This window comes from Onychostruthus taczanowskii, unplaced genomic scaffold (assembly GCF_017590055.1).
Source record: "Onychostruthus taczanowskii isolate IOZ18803 unplaced genomic scaffold, ASM1759005v1 scaffold1, whole genome shotgun sequence".
Lineage (NCBI taxonomy): Eukaryota > Metazoa > Chordata > Aves > Passeriformes > Passeridae > Onychostruthus > Onychostruthus taczanowskii.
Genome location: NW_024496525.1, coordinates 3,293,022 through 3,307,744, shown reverse-complemented (window position 1 = coordinate 3,307,744; position 14,723 = coordinate 3,293,022). Strand labels below are relative to the sequence as shown.

General features: G+C 45.8%; 1 protein-coding gene across 2 annotated transcripts; it reads right to left on the bottom strand.

Annotated features, from left to right (window-relative positions):
- Positions 1 to 786: 786 nt before the first annotated feature.
- On the bottom strand, positions 787 to 12,776 carry ZFYVE19 (zinc finger FYVE-type containing 19). Of its 2 annotated transcripts, none has more exons than XM_041399501.1 (11): positions 12,574 to 12,776; positions 11,927 to 12,048; positions 9,441 to 9,494; positions 8,780 to 8,940; positions 7,421 to 7,566; positions 6,412 to 6,526; positions 5,624 to 5,833; positions 5,055 to 5,134; positions 4,245 to 4,355; positions 2,724 to 2,866; positions 787 to 1,315 (listed from the first exon to the last, which is right to left on the bottom strand). In XM_041399501.1, exons 1-11 carry the CDS (start codon positions 12,625 to 12,627, stop codon positions 1,243 to 1,245), a joined length of 1,269 nt encoding a protein of 422 aa, XP_041255435.1. In that variant the 5' UTR covers positions 12,628 to 12,776; the 3' UTR covers positions 787 to 1,242. The 2 variants fall into 2 exon arrangements, with proteins under 2 accessions (XP_041255435.1, XP_041255446.1); XM_041399512.1 differs by having other exon boundaries at positions 11,959 to 12,048; positions 12,574 to 12,755.
- Between the last annotated feature and the right edge of the window lie 1,947 nt (positions 12,777 to 14,723).

The window sequence follows — 14,723 nt, the reverse complement described above, 5'->3', positions numbered from 1 at the left end:
TTCAACAGTGGTTTCATTCATTTGCTGTCCTCTGACCAGAGGTGCAGGTAAACACTGTTTCATCACTTCAGCTTGGAGGCACTGACCTTAAGCACCGGGGCAAGGCAGACATCTGGGAGTGGCAGTGTCAAACCAGACAGGCAAGATTCATTGGAAATTCCCTGTCAAGGACAAATCCTTTATTTTGTTGCAATTGGAATTGTCAGCCTTAGAGAGCTCTCTCAGAAGGCACATTATTTGGAAAGATCTCATCCTGATGGAATAATAGAGTATGTTTACAGCCAATTTACTTGGGTATTTGAAGCAATTCTGGGTGTTCTGGGCACTGGCAAGTGCCACTTGCATCTGGATTGTCTCCCAGGAGGGATATGGACATATGCAACTGAGATTTGCTCCTAACCAGATGAAGAGCATCACACAGGTACCATTTTTATCCCACCAGGTGACCAAATAATAAACAAAGTGAAATTCTGCTTTCAGATTTACACATAGCTCTTTCAGACTAACAGGTTGCTCATAGAGATGACATGACCTTGGCACAGCCACTGCAGGCCACAACACTGTATCAGTAGCAGATTACCTTTTCAAAGGATCCTTCCTTTCATGTCAGTGAGCAACACCGCCCTGCATCTTTTCCAGACGTGCCACAGAAACATTTTTGATGACTTCACTATTCTTCATTTCTTTCCCTAAGCCGCTTGACACTAGGAATAACATACCATTATAAGAAAGCAACACTTTGATAAGGGCTATCAGGCATTTTCAGGAGAGACTTTAACCACAGGCCTCTGTAAATAATTTTTATTATGCTTTGCAAGTTCCCATCACACACGTGATCACAATGCAGACATTTTTCTCAGTGCAAAGTGCTTTGCTGCCTGTTGAACCAGTGTATAAGCTGTTAGTAAAAGCAGGAAGTTATTTATCAGCCAGTCAGTACTGCCTTAAACACACATCTTTACTGCTACCTACATTGTTTTACCATCTGTATTTATAGACTTGTATCCACCTCCTCATATAGAGTTCTCATTTATCCCCAAGCATGCACAGCAAACCCTGCACTTCTCAGGTGTATTTGTGAATACCAAGTCACACACCCTCCAAGCCTCTCTCAAATTACAGCACATCCTTTAACTGTCCAAAACATCACCCGTTTTGGCTGCAAATCCACTTAGATTCTTCCCATCTGGCTGGGTTCTCTATTTTCCCATTCTCCAGCTCCTCTTCTGCCCATAATCGTGGTCACTTCTGTTTGCAAGGAAGATGATAGCGGGAGGTGTGGTGGTCCTTCAGGTCAAACTCCTCATGGCCTTCCCTAAGAAGCAAATACAAAGTGCAGTCAGAAGCAAATACCCAGGCCAGGAACTCACCCTCAGCCACTGCACAAGATATCTCCCAGCAGCCCTTAACCAGAAACATATCCCAAGGGCTGGCTGTGAAGACATGACTGGCAGCCATGTGGACTAACTACTTAAGATATTTGCTTTTAACAGAAATTTCTGAGATGCTTTATGGGAAGGTCTGCTCATCCTTGTCACTGTATTTGGAAATGACAACACGTCCTTCTGTTTCTTTCCCTCTTGAAGAGATTCATGTAACTCATGGCTCATTTTCAGCACTGTGTCTGTGATTCCAGTGACATTAGCAACTGTGACAACAGAGGAAGTGACAGTCTCCTCCAGAAAACTCTGGAAAATAACTGAAAATAATGCAGTGTACTGGCAGCTGTCTTAACCATGCTCAGAAGCAGGCAGTGTTGAGTAAGATACAAGCCTGCATCTGCAGTGTGTGGATCATACACTCACCTGCCAGACTGCTAAATCTCCTTTTACTGATGTTTGCTATCAGATACTTTTGTCCATATGCTTTATATTAACAATCTAACATTGCCTGTCATATGTTTTCTGAACATTTTCATATGGATTTCCCCCACCACACGTGCATTTCCCTAAAATACATTTGCAGGAAATGAGAGAATATGCACAAAAAGCATCTCTTATTATCCCAACCACATCTTTAGCAACCTGCTGTCTTAATGTCATCCAGCACAAATCTGAGAACCCAGCTAAGTACCCAATCCTTCTGAGGCATGAAAAAAGAGAAGTCACACAACGTGTTAGGAATAACTTTGTATTCAAATGAATTAACCCTCCAAATCTGAGGCATGAAAATTTTGTCAAAAATCAAGCTACACGTGTTTAAGAACAAAGACTACAGCTGCTGCAAGTCTTTCACCAGCCTGACTGGTGAAAAAAGGCTCACACATACATATTTCAACAAAGAATTTTTTAATATGGTTTAGGATTGCAAAGTCTCAACCTAAGAAAACCCTCAGGAATTCATACTATCTGATCTCCCCCTTTAAGGGAATCCAGCCTAGGTCATCCATCAATGGCATTAACAAGCCATAGGAGTCACTGAACAATGGTCTCATTTATCCCATCCCACGTAATGCAGCATATCAGCTGCTCCAGAGAACACTCAGACAATGTGCCCAAACATGCACTGAAGCATTTCTGCCTAGTACTAGTTTAGTTCCTGAAGCCTGGAACAACTACCGATCTCACAAAGTATTTCTCTAACAACTAGCATTCAGCTCAAATCTGGATTCCTCACATCTTGCCTCCTACTGCCTGTTTTTCTGTCTAATGAGACAAACATACAAAGGGGGCCAAGCTTACCTTTGACCCACCGCTCAGACCCAGAGGAATTGCAAGACTCACCAAAAACAACGCTGACAGTAGAGATCCCCGTCACAGCCATGGCAGCGCAAAGTGGCATCTTCGTTGCAGATGCAGCACCAGGGTAACTCATCCTCATCACTATCATCTGCCCTTGCAAGAGCTGTGGTGGCTGGAGCGTGGCTCTAATTCACACAGAAAACAAGAGACAGAGAGTTCAAACCCCAGCATGGACAATAAAGGACCTTAACTGTAACACACGATGGCCACAGTGCCCTGTCCCATAGTCCACAGTTTCCTCTCTTTTGTTCCTAAATCTGTGAGATGAACTTGCCCAGAGTGCAGGAACAGGCTCCCTATACATCTAGTTGTCAAATAAAAACCCGGGGTATTGTGTTTCTAGAATTTGGGTTTAAATCTATGTTGCTTGGAATGTAAACAGGTATTCAGCCTCGTTTAGTGTCTACAGTGACGTACACCCACATTGCATGTGCTGTGTTAAGGGCATAAAGCTCAGATATTCTGGCAGACACCACAACAATACCATGTGACAGACAATTCCTGCTGCAAAAGCTACAGATCAAACAGTTTTGCTGATCCTATGTGGGAAGGGAATGTGGAGGTGGGGGCATTGTTTTCTCCCTGTTGTGGGAAGAAAACTATGGGAGAAAGGAAGTGCTTTGCCAAAAGGCCCCTACTATTCATTCATACCTGAGGCTGGGACAAAAAGATTTTCTGAAATCATAATCTAAATATATCCATACAGCCAACTATGGCCTCCTTCTCCCTTACAGAGAACTCTTGTGGAACTTAAAACACACTGAGACATAGTGCCTGGACACTGGCAAAGGCAGCTTCCTGACACAATCTTTTCCTAACACTATCTTTTGCATCAGTAATCCCAGAAATGCAAGGTGTCATACCTGAGATGGATGTTTTTGATAATGTTTACAATTATATAATTTCTTCCACTGGGAGCAGGCCTAACAGGTGCCTGTGAGTCACAGGTGCATTCAATTCTTGTAATACACATTAGAGATTATGTATATATTTCCATAGTAGGCTAGAATCCACTCTCAGCATAGGGTATCCTGCTACTAATTCCTTCTTCTGACATTATATGAGAACATGAACAGTAGAATGCTATCTAGAGGTTCTATTCTGCTGAAAGCACTGGTAAACCTCCCATTTACTCTGGCTCAGATTGTATGGTACTAGACCATGGCCTTGTTGACCTTATTATACATATATATTGTGAGGTGTCTACCACCTTCTCTTGGTTTACACAACTCTGTAACATTCAACTCAAAGCCAGCCTGGAAGGAACTGTATTCCAGGGAACAATTCCTTTAATAAGTACAAGGATGATTCACAGCTGAGCTCAGAGCTGGTCAGCCTTGCAGAAGCTGCTTGGCTTGTTAGCTCTGGAGAAACTGGTTATTTAATTTTTTTTTTTCTGCATCAAGCCTAGGATACAACAAACTTTTGCTGCAGAACTGTACTCTCCTGACACTCTGGAACATTCCAGATGTCAATTCAAGAGATCCTGACCATTTCACTGACCTTTTGCTTTGCTTGCTTACACAGGTTCTGTTGTGAAGGTCCTGGTTGGGTGGTCTGATCTGGGGGAATGTTGAATCCACTTGCTTCATCCAGGGCTGCTTCCTCTGTGAGCTGGTAACAACACAAAGGAAGAAGTCTCTTGTTTCAAACACAGCCTCATTCTAGGCCCTAAGCCTCCTGTGCTTGTTGCTCTCATGCAGTAACAGGAGATGACAAGTCTGAATGCAGCTGGTGTTACCCAGACAGATGCAAGCCCACTCTGCACTCGGAACACTGTGTGTCCATTGTGCACAGTCTGCAGCAGCAGGGGCCTGCAGCTCACACACTCTGCTTTGCAGTGCAGCTAGCAGGCCCTCAGCATCATGCTAATCACACACATGTGATATATCAGACAAACTGAAGCTCAGGTCTGCCTGCAAGACAATTCAGAGACATTTTGGGGAGAAATGTAGGCGTAAGCTGAGCCACACAGCACACATCTCATCATCCACGCTCTAACTGGCTGGAGGGAAACACAGAACAAGAAGAGAGGAAGTACCAGCAAAGTGTGGTGATGCAGGAGACACATGCAGACCACAAGAGACTCTAAGCATGAATGAGAAAGACAGTGGGACAGACTAGAAGTATTGTTTTCAATTGCCTGTCAAATAGCTGAATGGCCCATGGGAGCTAGTATTGGAAAACCACCAGGAAAGTAAGGAAGGAGAAACTCTTCTCAGGAAACACAAACCTTTGTACATTCACCAGGTAACACACTCACGAGGCATAACCAAGAGGAAGAAAAACAAGGCCACAGCTGCCACTTCTGACCTGTTTCAGCACTTGGCGAATGGCCTCCTCCTCAGCCACTTCCTCATCACTGTCAGGGAGCTTATAGGTTTCCAGTGTAACTGTAGGAGTAGGAAATGTGAGACTGTAACTCACACCTGCCTCAAGCCTTGTGCACACTAATGTACCACAGACAATTCTCTGTGGTGTGAGCTGGCTGTGGCATTCTGGCTCTGACCTTTTAAGGTGCAGGTTCCTCATAAAGGACATTACTGTTTATTTTTAAATAAAGAGAGATGGAAAAGATCTCCACCAAAACCATAGTTTTGCTTTTAAAAGTTTTGTTAACCTCATCAAAGCATGCTAAAATTATCCCAAAGAAGGATGCAAGACAAAGCAGTCTGACCTTACAGTCCCAGCCTTTACCCTCAACTTAGATCTTTCATAATGATTTAATGACAACCCAGCCTGTACACCCTTGCAGACAGAATCAAATTTCAGTCTGTTTCTTGCAGAACAGAAGAATTAAATGGATAAACACTAATAAAGAATTTACTCTGTCATAGCAATTTGATTCCTCTCTTGGCACTGTATTTTCATCTGCTACCCACCTTTCTCTGGGTCCTCGCCTTTGAGTGCTGCCAATCTCTTGGCAACCTGTAGGATCTTTTCCTGCCTAGTGTTCTCTTCCCGCAGCTCAGCAGCAGCTTCTGCCAGAAGTTTGTTCTTCTCTTCCTCTAGCTGTTTTGGGTCCAGATTTGCAGGGCAAACACAATCTTCACTTCCCCGGTTGAGATCATTCAAACTCTGGCTACTAACAGCTGCAGACAGACACACAGAACACACTGGTGACTCAGCAGCAATGTTCCTTGGGCACAGAAAACATGACAAATAATGCTAGGAGAGCAGCTTGTTGCTCTCCATAAAACTGGATAACGAGAGGAAAAGGCATGCCAGTGGGATCTTCTCTGTACATAAGAGAAGAAATTGAGCTAGTCTGTGGCCTAGAATGAGTTTACAGAGAAAGCAATGCAGCCAGGAAGATAATGGTATGCCAGATTCTCATGCTGATATTTTGCAACAGTGCACAGGTGCATTAGGAGTAGCAACAGCTCCTCTCCAGGCAGGAGAGGAACAATTTAGAGAAACACTTTAGAGAAACAGAGAATCTGAATAATGCAATCCTGACAAGAAGGAACTATCTCCAAGCAAAGACACCGGGTCCCAGGGTGGAGCCAGATGGCTGCTCTTGCCCAGTGCAAGGGATTATAAGGGGAAGATATGGACAAACTGGACACCGAGCTCACCTGTAAGTTACATAGGGAGGCACAAACCCCCTTCTCAGCATAGCACATACATTATTAGACATAAACAGGTCTTTAGAAGCCAAAACAGATACCTTGAGGCTGAACACTTGGTCTGTAATGCTCATCAATGGCAACCTCCTCAGACAGTTGAGTTAACAGGTCATCTGTCTGCTGGACCAGACTTCGGGTATCCGGGGGTTGGTGCACCTAAGAAGCCAGGGAGTGTGGGAAAAGGCAAATGAGAGCAAAGTGGTGTACTCAATCAAAGGAGAATCTTGGCAACCAAGATCACCCTAGATGGGAGCAGTATACAAAGATGCCTCCACTGACATGGAGAATCTCAGTTTACAGTTATGTGGTGTAAGATTTGTAAGGGTTTCATTTTCAGAGGTGCTGAATGCACACAGCTCTAAGTGCAGTCACCCAAACAAGGCAAAGGGGTGCTGAATGTGTAAAAATACATGCTGCTGGGTCCCAACTCCAGCTCTGCCACTATCTCCAGGGTAAATAAAGTGCCATTCTCAACAGTGCCAGCCAGCAAGCCCCACAGAGATCTACGACAACAGCTGGGCATGTAGCTGAAAGAACCATAAGGAAATGGTATCCTGGGGGACAAGATTATTCCTATAGTCTTTCAAGGCATATATTCAACTAGTTCCTCTGCAAACTCAGACAAATCACACTGGGCTTCCATTTCTGGAAAAATTAACAGGATTCTGCCCAGCTGGTATGCAGTAACAGCTAGAAGATGTAATTAGGAGGTAGGGCTGATAAGTCCGCAATACAAACAGCTGTGAAAAACTATGACCACTCATGTACATAAATGAGTTGAGAGTAAAAAACCTTAGCATCTATTGTTAAAAATACACACACAAACTACATTTGGCATTAAGGCACGTTCTGCATTCAAATTGAAGCTTTGAATGGGTAAAGGCTGGTGAATTGCTTCGGGAGCAATGACACAATCAGGAAACAGAGATTTCTGAACAAAGCTACCTGGACACAAAAAGGCTGAAGAAGGAAGAATGGTTAGCATGCTGTGACACCAGTTACTGTGTCAGCTCAGAATAAATTGCTGATTAAAGAGATGAGGGAGCTTACAGGTCTGGGAGCTTGGGAAGGAGGATCTCTACCCTGCAGGACAGCCAACCGGTCCTCCATTTCCTGTGTGGATGGAACAGGTCCTCGGCCATCCTCCTTCAGGGCTGCCAGCCTAGCTTCAATCTCAGCCTGAGTAGGGATGGACTCTGCAATTCACAATAACCCAAGGGAGGAGATTATTTTGTTATTGAAAATTAAAAGCTACATGTTTTTTTCCTTAAAATTGTATTTCTTTCTGCAATCAGACTCTGAACGCCTGAGTAAAAACCTCGCCCAGCCCTGACGTGAATGAAGGGTCATACTGCGGTGACTCAGAGACTACCCTGATGCTAACTGCTATCCCTTCCTTCCAAGTCCTTGACTTCTTCAGAGTTCATTTCCTAGCCATAACACAAGTATTAGGCTGATGTCATCTGGAAATCAGCTGACTTGGGATTCTAGGGACAGGCAGAGAAATGAGTGTAATTTAGGCAGTCCAGTCCATTGGTCCCACATCTCCTAATGCAATCCCAGCCTTATCAGACTGAAACTCTCCCCTGCCACATAACAGATGAGAGGCAATAGCTGCAAATTATTCCAGGGGAGGTTTAGATTGGATATTAGAAAAAATTGCTCCACAGAAAGGGTTGTCAAGCATTGCAAAAGGCTGCCCAGGGAAGTGGCTGAGTTACCATCCTTGAAGGTACCCAGACGATGTGTACATGTGGCACTCTGGGATATGGCTTAGTGGTGGACTTGGCAGTGCTGGGTTAACAGCTGGACTCGGTGATTCGGCAATAACCAGGTGACCATTCTGAAGAGTGTTCTTTTCCTTTTAGAGACCATACATAACATTTAAAATAGTTTATTCTCATGCAAGCACCTCAAAGCAGTCCCAGAACCTGACAGTTGTGGACTGGGATGAAAATCCTTTTCCCTCTGTGAGACAAGGCTGGTCAGAACATAGTCCCACAGAGACTGGAAGTGCTGATGCCCAAGACAATGACTCAAAGGAAACCTTCTTCAAAATAGTTTGGCCAAAGACTTTCATTTCATTCTACTCCAAGTGGGTTAGACACATGTTTTTACCTCAAAAAACAGAAAATGAAGTGATTTTACAGGTAAGACACTACTCCAAAACTGAGTAGTAGTTTCAAGAGAACGCCAAGAAGCAAAATGAAACTGGAACATTGATCTAAAATCATTGTAGAAGATAGCCATTGTGGCAGCAGACCTCGGATGCTCTGTCCTATTTTAAGCTTCCATCCCACTAATATCACAGCCACTTAAAGCCCAGCACTTTCCTCTTGCTCCAGGCTCCTTGTTTCCCAAATAGTAGTGTTCCCACCCAAGGTATTTATGGTGTTCTCTAAAACTCACTTGGTTTCCTTTCCTCCCTGAGCCTCTCCAGTCTCTCTGCAATAGCTCTATCCTCTTTTGAGAGCCCCTGGTATCTGCAGCCTGCTCGACCTGGGGGTTTTGCAGCTGCCTTCTGTTGGTCTTTCAGCTGGTTTTGTTTAGCCTCAAAAGCTGCTACACGCCTGTGACAAGGATGGAAAAAAATACATGTCAATGAGAACAGGGATTTTAACCTGGAGATAAGAAAACATCCTCTGTGAAACCAACAGGCTATCTGAAGAATGCCAGTGCAGAAGACAAATGAAATCACTCTCTCCAATATCAGCATAATAAAGTACTTCTAAGAGCAAGGAAAACCTTAGCTCACAAGAACAACACATCTGGCAGCACTTCCCAGCATACAAGGAACATTTCAGCACAAGGCTCCTGTTTCCGAGCCAACTCTGGTCAGCCACAGATAATTGCAGGCAGGTGGCTGTTCAGGAGTCTATTCAAAAAGCATATCCCCCACCCCTCCAAACAAACAGCCTAAACAGCAAAACAAAAAGTCCATCCTTAATCTAACTCTAAACAAGCAAATACCCACACCACAAGCCTCACTTTTACTGCTATCCATAGGGGAAGAGGAGGCCCTAAAAGGCTCATCTGCAGCAGAAAGAACTGCTTGGCAAGTGCAACTCACTTTTTGTAGTTTTCTGGTGGTGACCATTTTGCTGAACTGCTTTGAGATCCTTCTCTGAAAGACAAAAATGATTTCTCTGAACTCAAGATACTGACAATACTTGACAATACTGACAATCATCTAGTCTCTCATCTCAAGTGGAATCAGTAGGTGTTTCTTGACCTCTTGGTACAGCCCCTTTCTTAAACTCATTAATACTGACAGGAATCAGCTTATGCAAGGGATTAAGACAATATCGCTGCCCAGGACAGCAGGAGCCTTCATCTCTGTCCTTTGGTCCAGTTGTTTTGCACCTGGACAGAATGTGACTTAATAGGGTCACCAGTGATCCAAAGGCTGAAACACCCCTGCCTCCCACAGCCTGCACCTCCCAGGTCAGGGGGCAGCTAGGGAGTACTTAGGTAAGACTCCCAGTGTAATTAGCTTCCATGCAGCAGGACACTCTGGAAGGAGCTGGGGCATGCAACAAACACAGAATTATATAACATGCAAGTAAAACAAAGCGTTACAAAAGTTATTATATAACATCTTACAAAACACTAGAACACTACACGCCTAAAACAGGTCTAACTCTTCTACTTTGCTGAGGGATGAAACTAGACACTCATGTAAGTTAGTCAGCATTTTTATTCATTCTTAGAAATCACAGCTATGGCCCATATAGTAATGACTAAATGCAGCATTGTTGGAATGCTTGACACAGTTCTAAGGCTTCAATTCTGAAAGCTGTTTGCATGCAGAACAACAACATATGCAGCTTACAGAACTGCAGCCTATGTGTATTACCTGCAGGACAGGATGCCATCCAGAGGGATCTGCACAAGCTCAGGAAGTGGGCCTTGGGACTCTCAGGAGGTTAAATGAGACAAAGTGCAAGGTGCTGCACTTGGGTTGGGGCAACTCCTGGTATCAACACAGGCTGGGAACAAACAGACCAAGAGCAGCTCTGCCAAAAAGGACCTGGGAGTGCTGCTGAATAGGAGGCTGGACATGACCCAGCAATGTGTGCTCACAGCCCAGAAAGCCAACTGTGTACTGGGCTGTATCCAAAGCAGAAGGGCAAGGGAGGGGATTCTACCCATCTCTTCCTCTCTCAAGAGACCCCACCAGCAGTGCTGCATTCAGCTCTGGGGTCTTCCCAGAAACTTCCAGGAAAGACGGAGAAGGATTTTTTTTAGAAGAACACGTAGCGACAGCACAAGGGGAAATGGTTTTAAACTGAAAGAGCACAGGTTTAGATTAGATACTAGAAAAAAATTCTTTACTTGGAGAGTGGTGAAACACTGGAACAGGTTGCCCAAAGAAGTTGTGGGTGCCCCATCCCTGGAAGTGTTCGAGGTCAGGTGGGATGCAGCTCTTAGCAACCTGGTCTAGTGGAAGGTGTCCCTGCCTACAGCACAGGGGCTGGAAATAGATGACTTTTAAGGTCCCTTCCAACCCAGACCACTCTATGATTCTATAATCTACCTGCTATCCAGTCAGGGAAGATTGTTTTTCTGCTGTAGCTCTCTAGTGCTGATATTAAAATTATGAGAAAAAAACACCCAGAGGAAACGTCAAGACAGGTGGCTCTGTTTTCTTTATGGCTTTGAAGTTGTGAAGGGAAATGATAATTTCAAAACTGAAAAGACTGAATACTGTCCTTCACTGTTTTCAACAGCCCATGAAGATGAAGACCTTCACTAATGAGGCTCTTCTCCTTCCAACATCTGCAGAGCCAGAAAATTCCCCCCTTGCTGGTGAAAATTCCTTGCTATAGGAGAAAAGTGAGGAAAAGGAACAAGAGAAATGCAAGAGAAAAAGGAGGACACAGAAGAATTGGTTGACAGAGGAACTCTGTTGTACGCCTGTGTTCTTATGTTGCTTGTTCAAGTGTATAATCCTGCTGCTACTGAATTACATGTTTTGTTTTCAACAGGAAGACTACTGGTTATGTTTGCAAATAATTTTTAAAGTTTTCTTTTAAAAGCAAAAGTTTTATAGATTTTTGGCTACAAAACTTTACATCTTCAGGCTACATATAGCAGAGATCTCTCAATAAGGAGGATTTATGTCATTGCTTGCCCACAGAATTACTGACACTTTGAACATCTTATTGTCAGGCTACCCAACTAATACACAGCTGAGAAGACTGCCAGAACTGTTAAAGCAGTGTAGATTTCTGGGCAAAAACACAGCGTGGCTTAACCTCAGCCCATCTAGTTAAGCTGTCCACAGGAATTCAGTGTCCATCCGTGAAGATTTAAACCTGATGCTTTCAAATCATAGAGAACAGGCACAAATCCTGATTCCTATTTTAGGACTGCACAGCTCATATAACAACAAGTTCAGAGATGTCCTGTCTTGAAATTCTGGGGTGCAGGCAGCATCCATGCACATATGGAAGGCAGAGCTCTCCTGCAGAAATCTGCAACACCACACTGAATGTAAACTGAAGGAAAAAAATCAGCAAACTGTCTTTGGGTGAAGAAACACTCCCGTCTTACCCAGTTAGTTTTTCATGGCACTGCTTGCACACCTTCTGCTGGGTGTTTCCACAGCGGGGAACAACGGCGCTGAAGCTCCGGCAGCCCGAGCAGAAGGACCGTCCGCAGTTCTTGCAGCCACACTGCAGAGACAGGAGAGAGGGGCAGGACAGGGCTTCAGCACCTCGCCACCACACTGGTGCCGCTTGCGGGCACAGTGCCCGTGCCGAGGCACGCACAAAATAATGCTGGGGTTATGCTGATTTTTTGGTGATAGAACTGTTTCACCAGCTGCTGCTGAAGATACAGTGACTCAAGAACCTTGGAGCACCAGCAGATAACTCCTGCCGGGAGCAGAGTCACCACTTCACCCCAGAGTATAGCCAAGTGTGTGTGTGAACTGTCTGAGACCATGACAGAACCCTGGATTAGAGGGATGGCATTCAATGACTTTTTGTTTCTTTGGTCGGTAATTTCTCATATTTGAAGACGTATCGGAATTAGGCACCATAGGAGCTCAGTAAGCAAGGACAACAACGGCAGGATGCTGGCCGGGAAGCGTGTCTCGGCGCCGGGCGAGGCAGCTCCCGGTTCGCTTCTCAGACCGGGCACGGCGGGGGAGGCTCCCGCGGGACCGGCCCGTTCCTGACCCCCGCAGCCGGACTTGCCTCTTTCTTGAAGACAGAGAACTTGGACGCGCATCCATAGCACCGGTTATCCATAGCGGTACGCCCCAGCCCGCCCTCAGGCACGGCGCTGCACCCCCGCTATCCCAGGCTCCATGGTCTGCCCGGTGCTGCGGCTGCCTCAGGCCCAGGGATCGGCGGCGAGCGGGGCTGTCACAAGCTGGGAGCCGCGGACACCACCCTCCCGTCCCCTCAACACAGAGCTGGCGACGCACGGCCCTATGGGAGTTGTAGTCCCTTGCGCCTCCCTCCCCGCCTTCAGAGGCCAGGCAGCTCTCCGGAAGTAAACTACACTGCCCAGGGTTCCACACGATCCCAGGGGCCGGCCGGCTGGCTACCATCGCCGCGCGATGCATTGTGGTACGTGCAGTCCGGTGCCCCTGCCCGCCCCCGCCGGAGGGTCCCTGGCCCAGAGGGCATTAGCTGTTCTTGGGTGTTAATAAAACATGAAAGTGTATTCTCTAAGGCTGGCAGTCCTTCAGTAGTGCTGAAGCTACTCTGGGTGGGGTTTTTTGTCCTAAACCTGTGGTGAGATCCTGGCTCAGAATAGCAAGAATCAGCTGAACTGCAGTTCAGTGTCATCTCAACCACAAACGTTATCACAACCACAGTTATTTGTTTATGTAAGGAAAATGTATTTTAAATTAAACACAAAAATAGACCTAGGAGTAGTAGGTTTTTCTGTGCTTCTGTAATGCTTTATTCCAGGCTGTTTTTCTCCTGCAGCAATAATTGACAGATCTCTGTTCTGGTTCTTACAGACTACAAAAGCATAGCACTCAAGAGCTCTGATTTACTTCCCAGGCAGGAACCAGGACAGTGTCAAAAAACTCCAGTTATCCCCAGCTTTTGCCAGCGCTGAGCCGCCTGCCCTCAGGAGTAAGCGCCCTGCAGTGTTTGCAAAAAGAGTCACGGAGTGCAAATGAGTCATCCCGTTAACCGCGGGGGCTCGCAGGTGCTTGGGCATTCTCTCCAGTTTAATATATAACCCCGCGTTGTAAAGACCCACACAATTAAATTAGGAAACTCACTGATTTTTTCAAGGAAGTAAAACGCATTAATATCTGAATAAAGCAAAATTTAAAGGGAAAAAATGGGGGGGGGGTTTCTCTCTCAATCTTTCATTTCTGGCATGTGTTTGCTTGTTGGTTAGTTTTTTTAATGGTAAAAAACATTAGAAAGACAACTGGAAGCTAAACTTCGTACCTGTCCAGCAATTGTGTTAGAAACCACCCGGACATTCCAGGTATTGTAGGCATAAAGCAGGGAATCGAGGCAAATATAAACAAACCCACATGAAAGGCTTCATTGGTTTTGCTATTGAGCTGCTCAGTGGGAAAACAGGATCAGGAGACTTCAATCCTGATGTTACAGTGCAACCTACCGACTGACAGGTAGAATTTGGAGTGCAGCTCTTGAAGAGAAAAGACAAGCAGCAATCCAAGGGACCCTTCCCACCCCTGGAGCGGCGCCGGCAGAGGAGCGGGGGGATCCCGCAAAGGAGACGGAGCGGCCCCGAGAGAGGCGGCTGGGCTGCGGCGCGGAGCTGGGAGCCCGGGCGGGACGGCACAGGCCGGGCTCTCTCTCCCTCTCACCTGTCTGCGGAGGCGGCGCTACACGCTCCCATTCCCGTTCCCATTCTCTTTCTCGTTCCCGTTCCCGTTCCCATTCCCATTCCCGCTCCCGCTCCCTGCAGGTGTCCGCCAGAGGGGGCCCAGCCCCCGCGGTTCTCCGGCTCCTGAGGCGAAGGCCGTTTGGCAGCAGAGCAGCAGCAGCTTTCCTTTATTTCTCTTTTTTGCCCGCTGCTGTTTCCCATGGTAAAGCGAACTCGATTATAAAATCCTAGGTGACGACTTAGCCTATAAGGTTTTCAATTTCTATTTGAAGTGCTGGAGAGATTAAATGGGCTTTGGTTTGTGTGTCTTCCTGCCAAACTCAGTTGTTGCACAGTAAGTTGTACGTTCTCTGTCCTACAAAGTTATAGCTACTGTGCTCTGGGCAGCTCCCACCTGGAGTCCTGCATCTGGGTCTGCACAGAAAAGACAAGGACCTGTTGGAGCACATCCAGAAGAGGACCACAAAGATGGTTGCAGCGCCTTTCCTATGAGGACATACTGAGGGAGTCGGGTCGA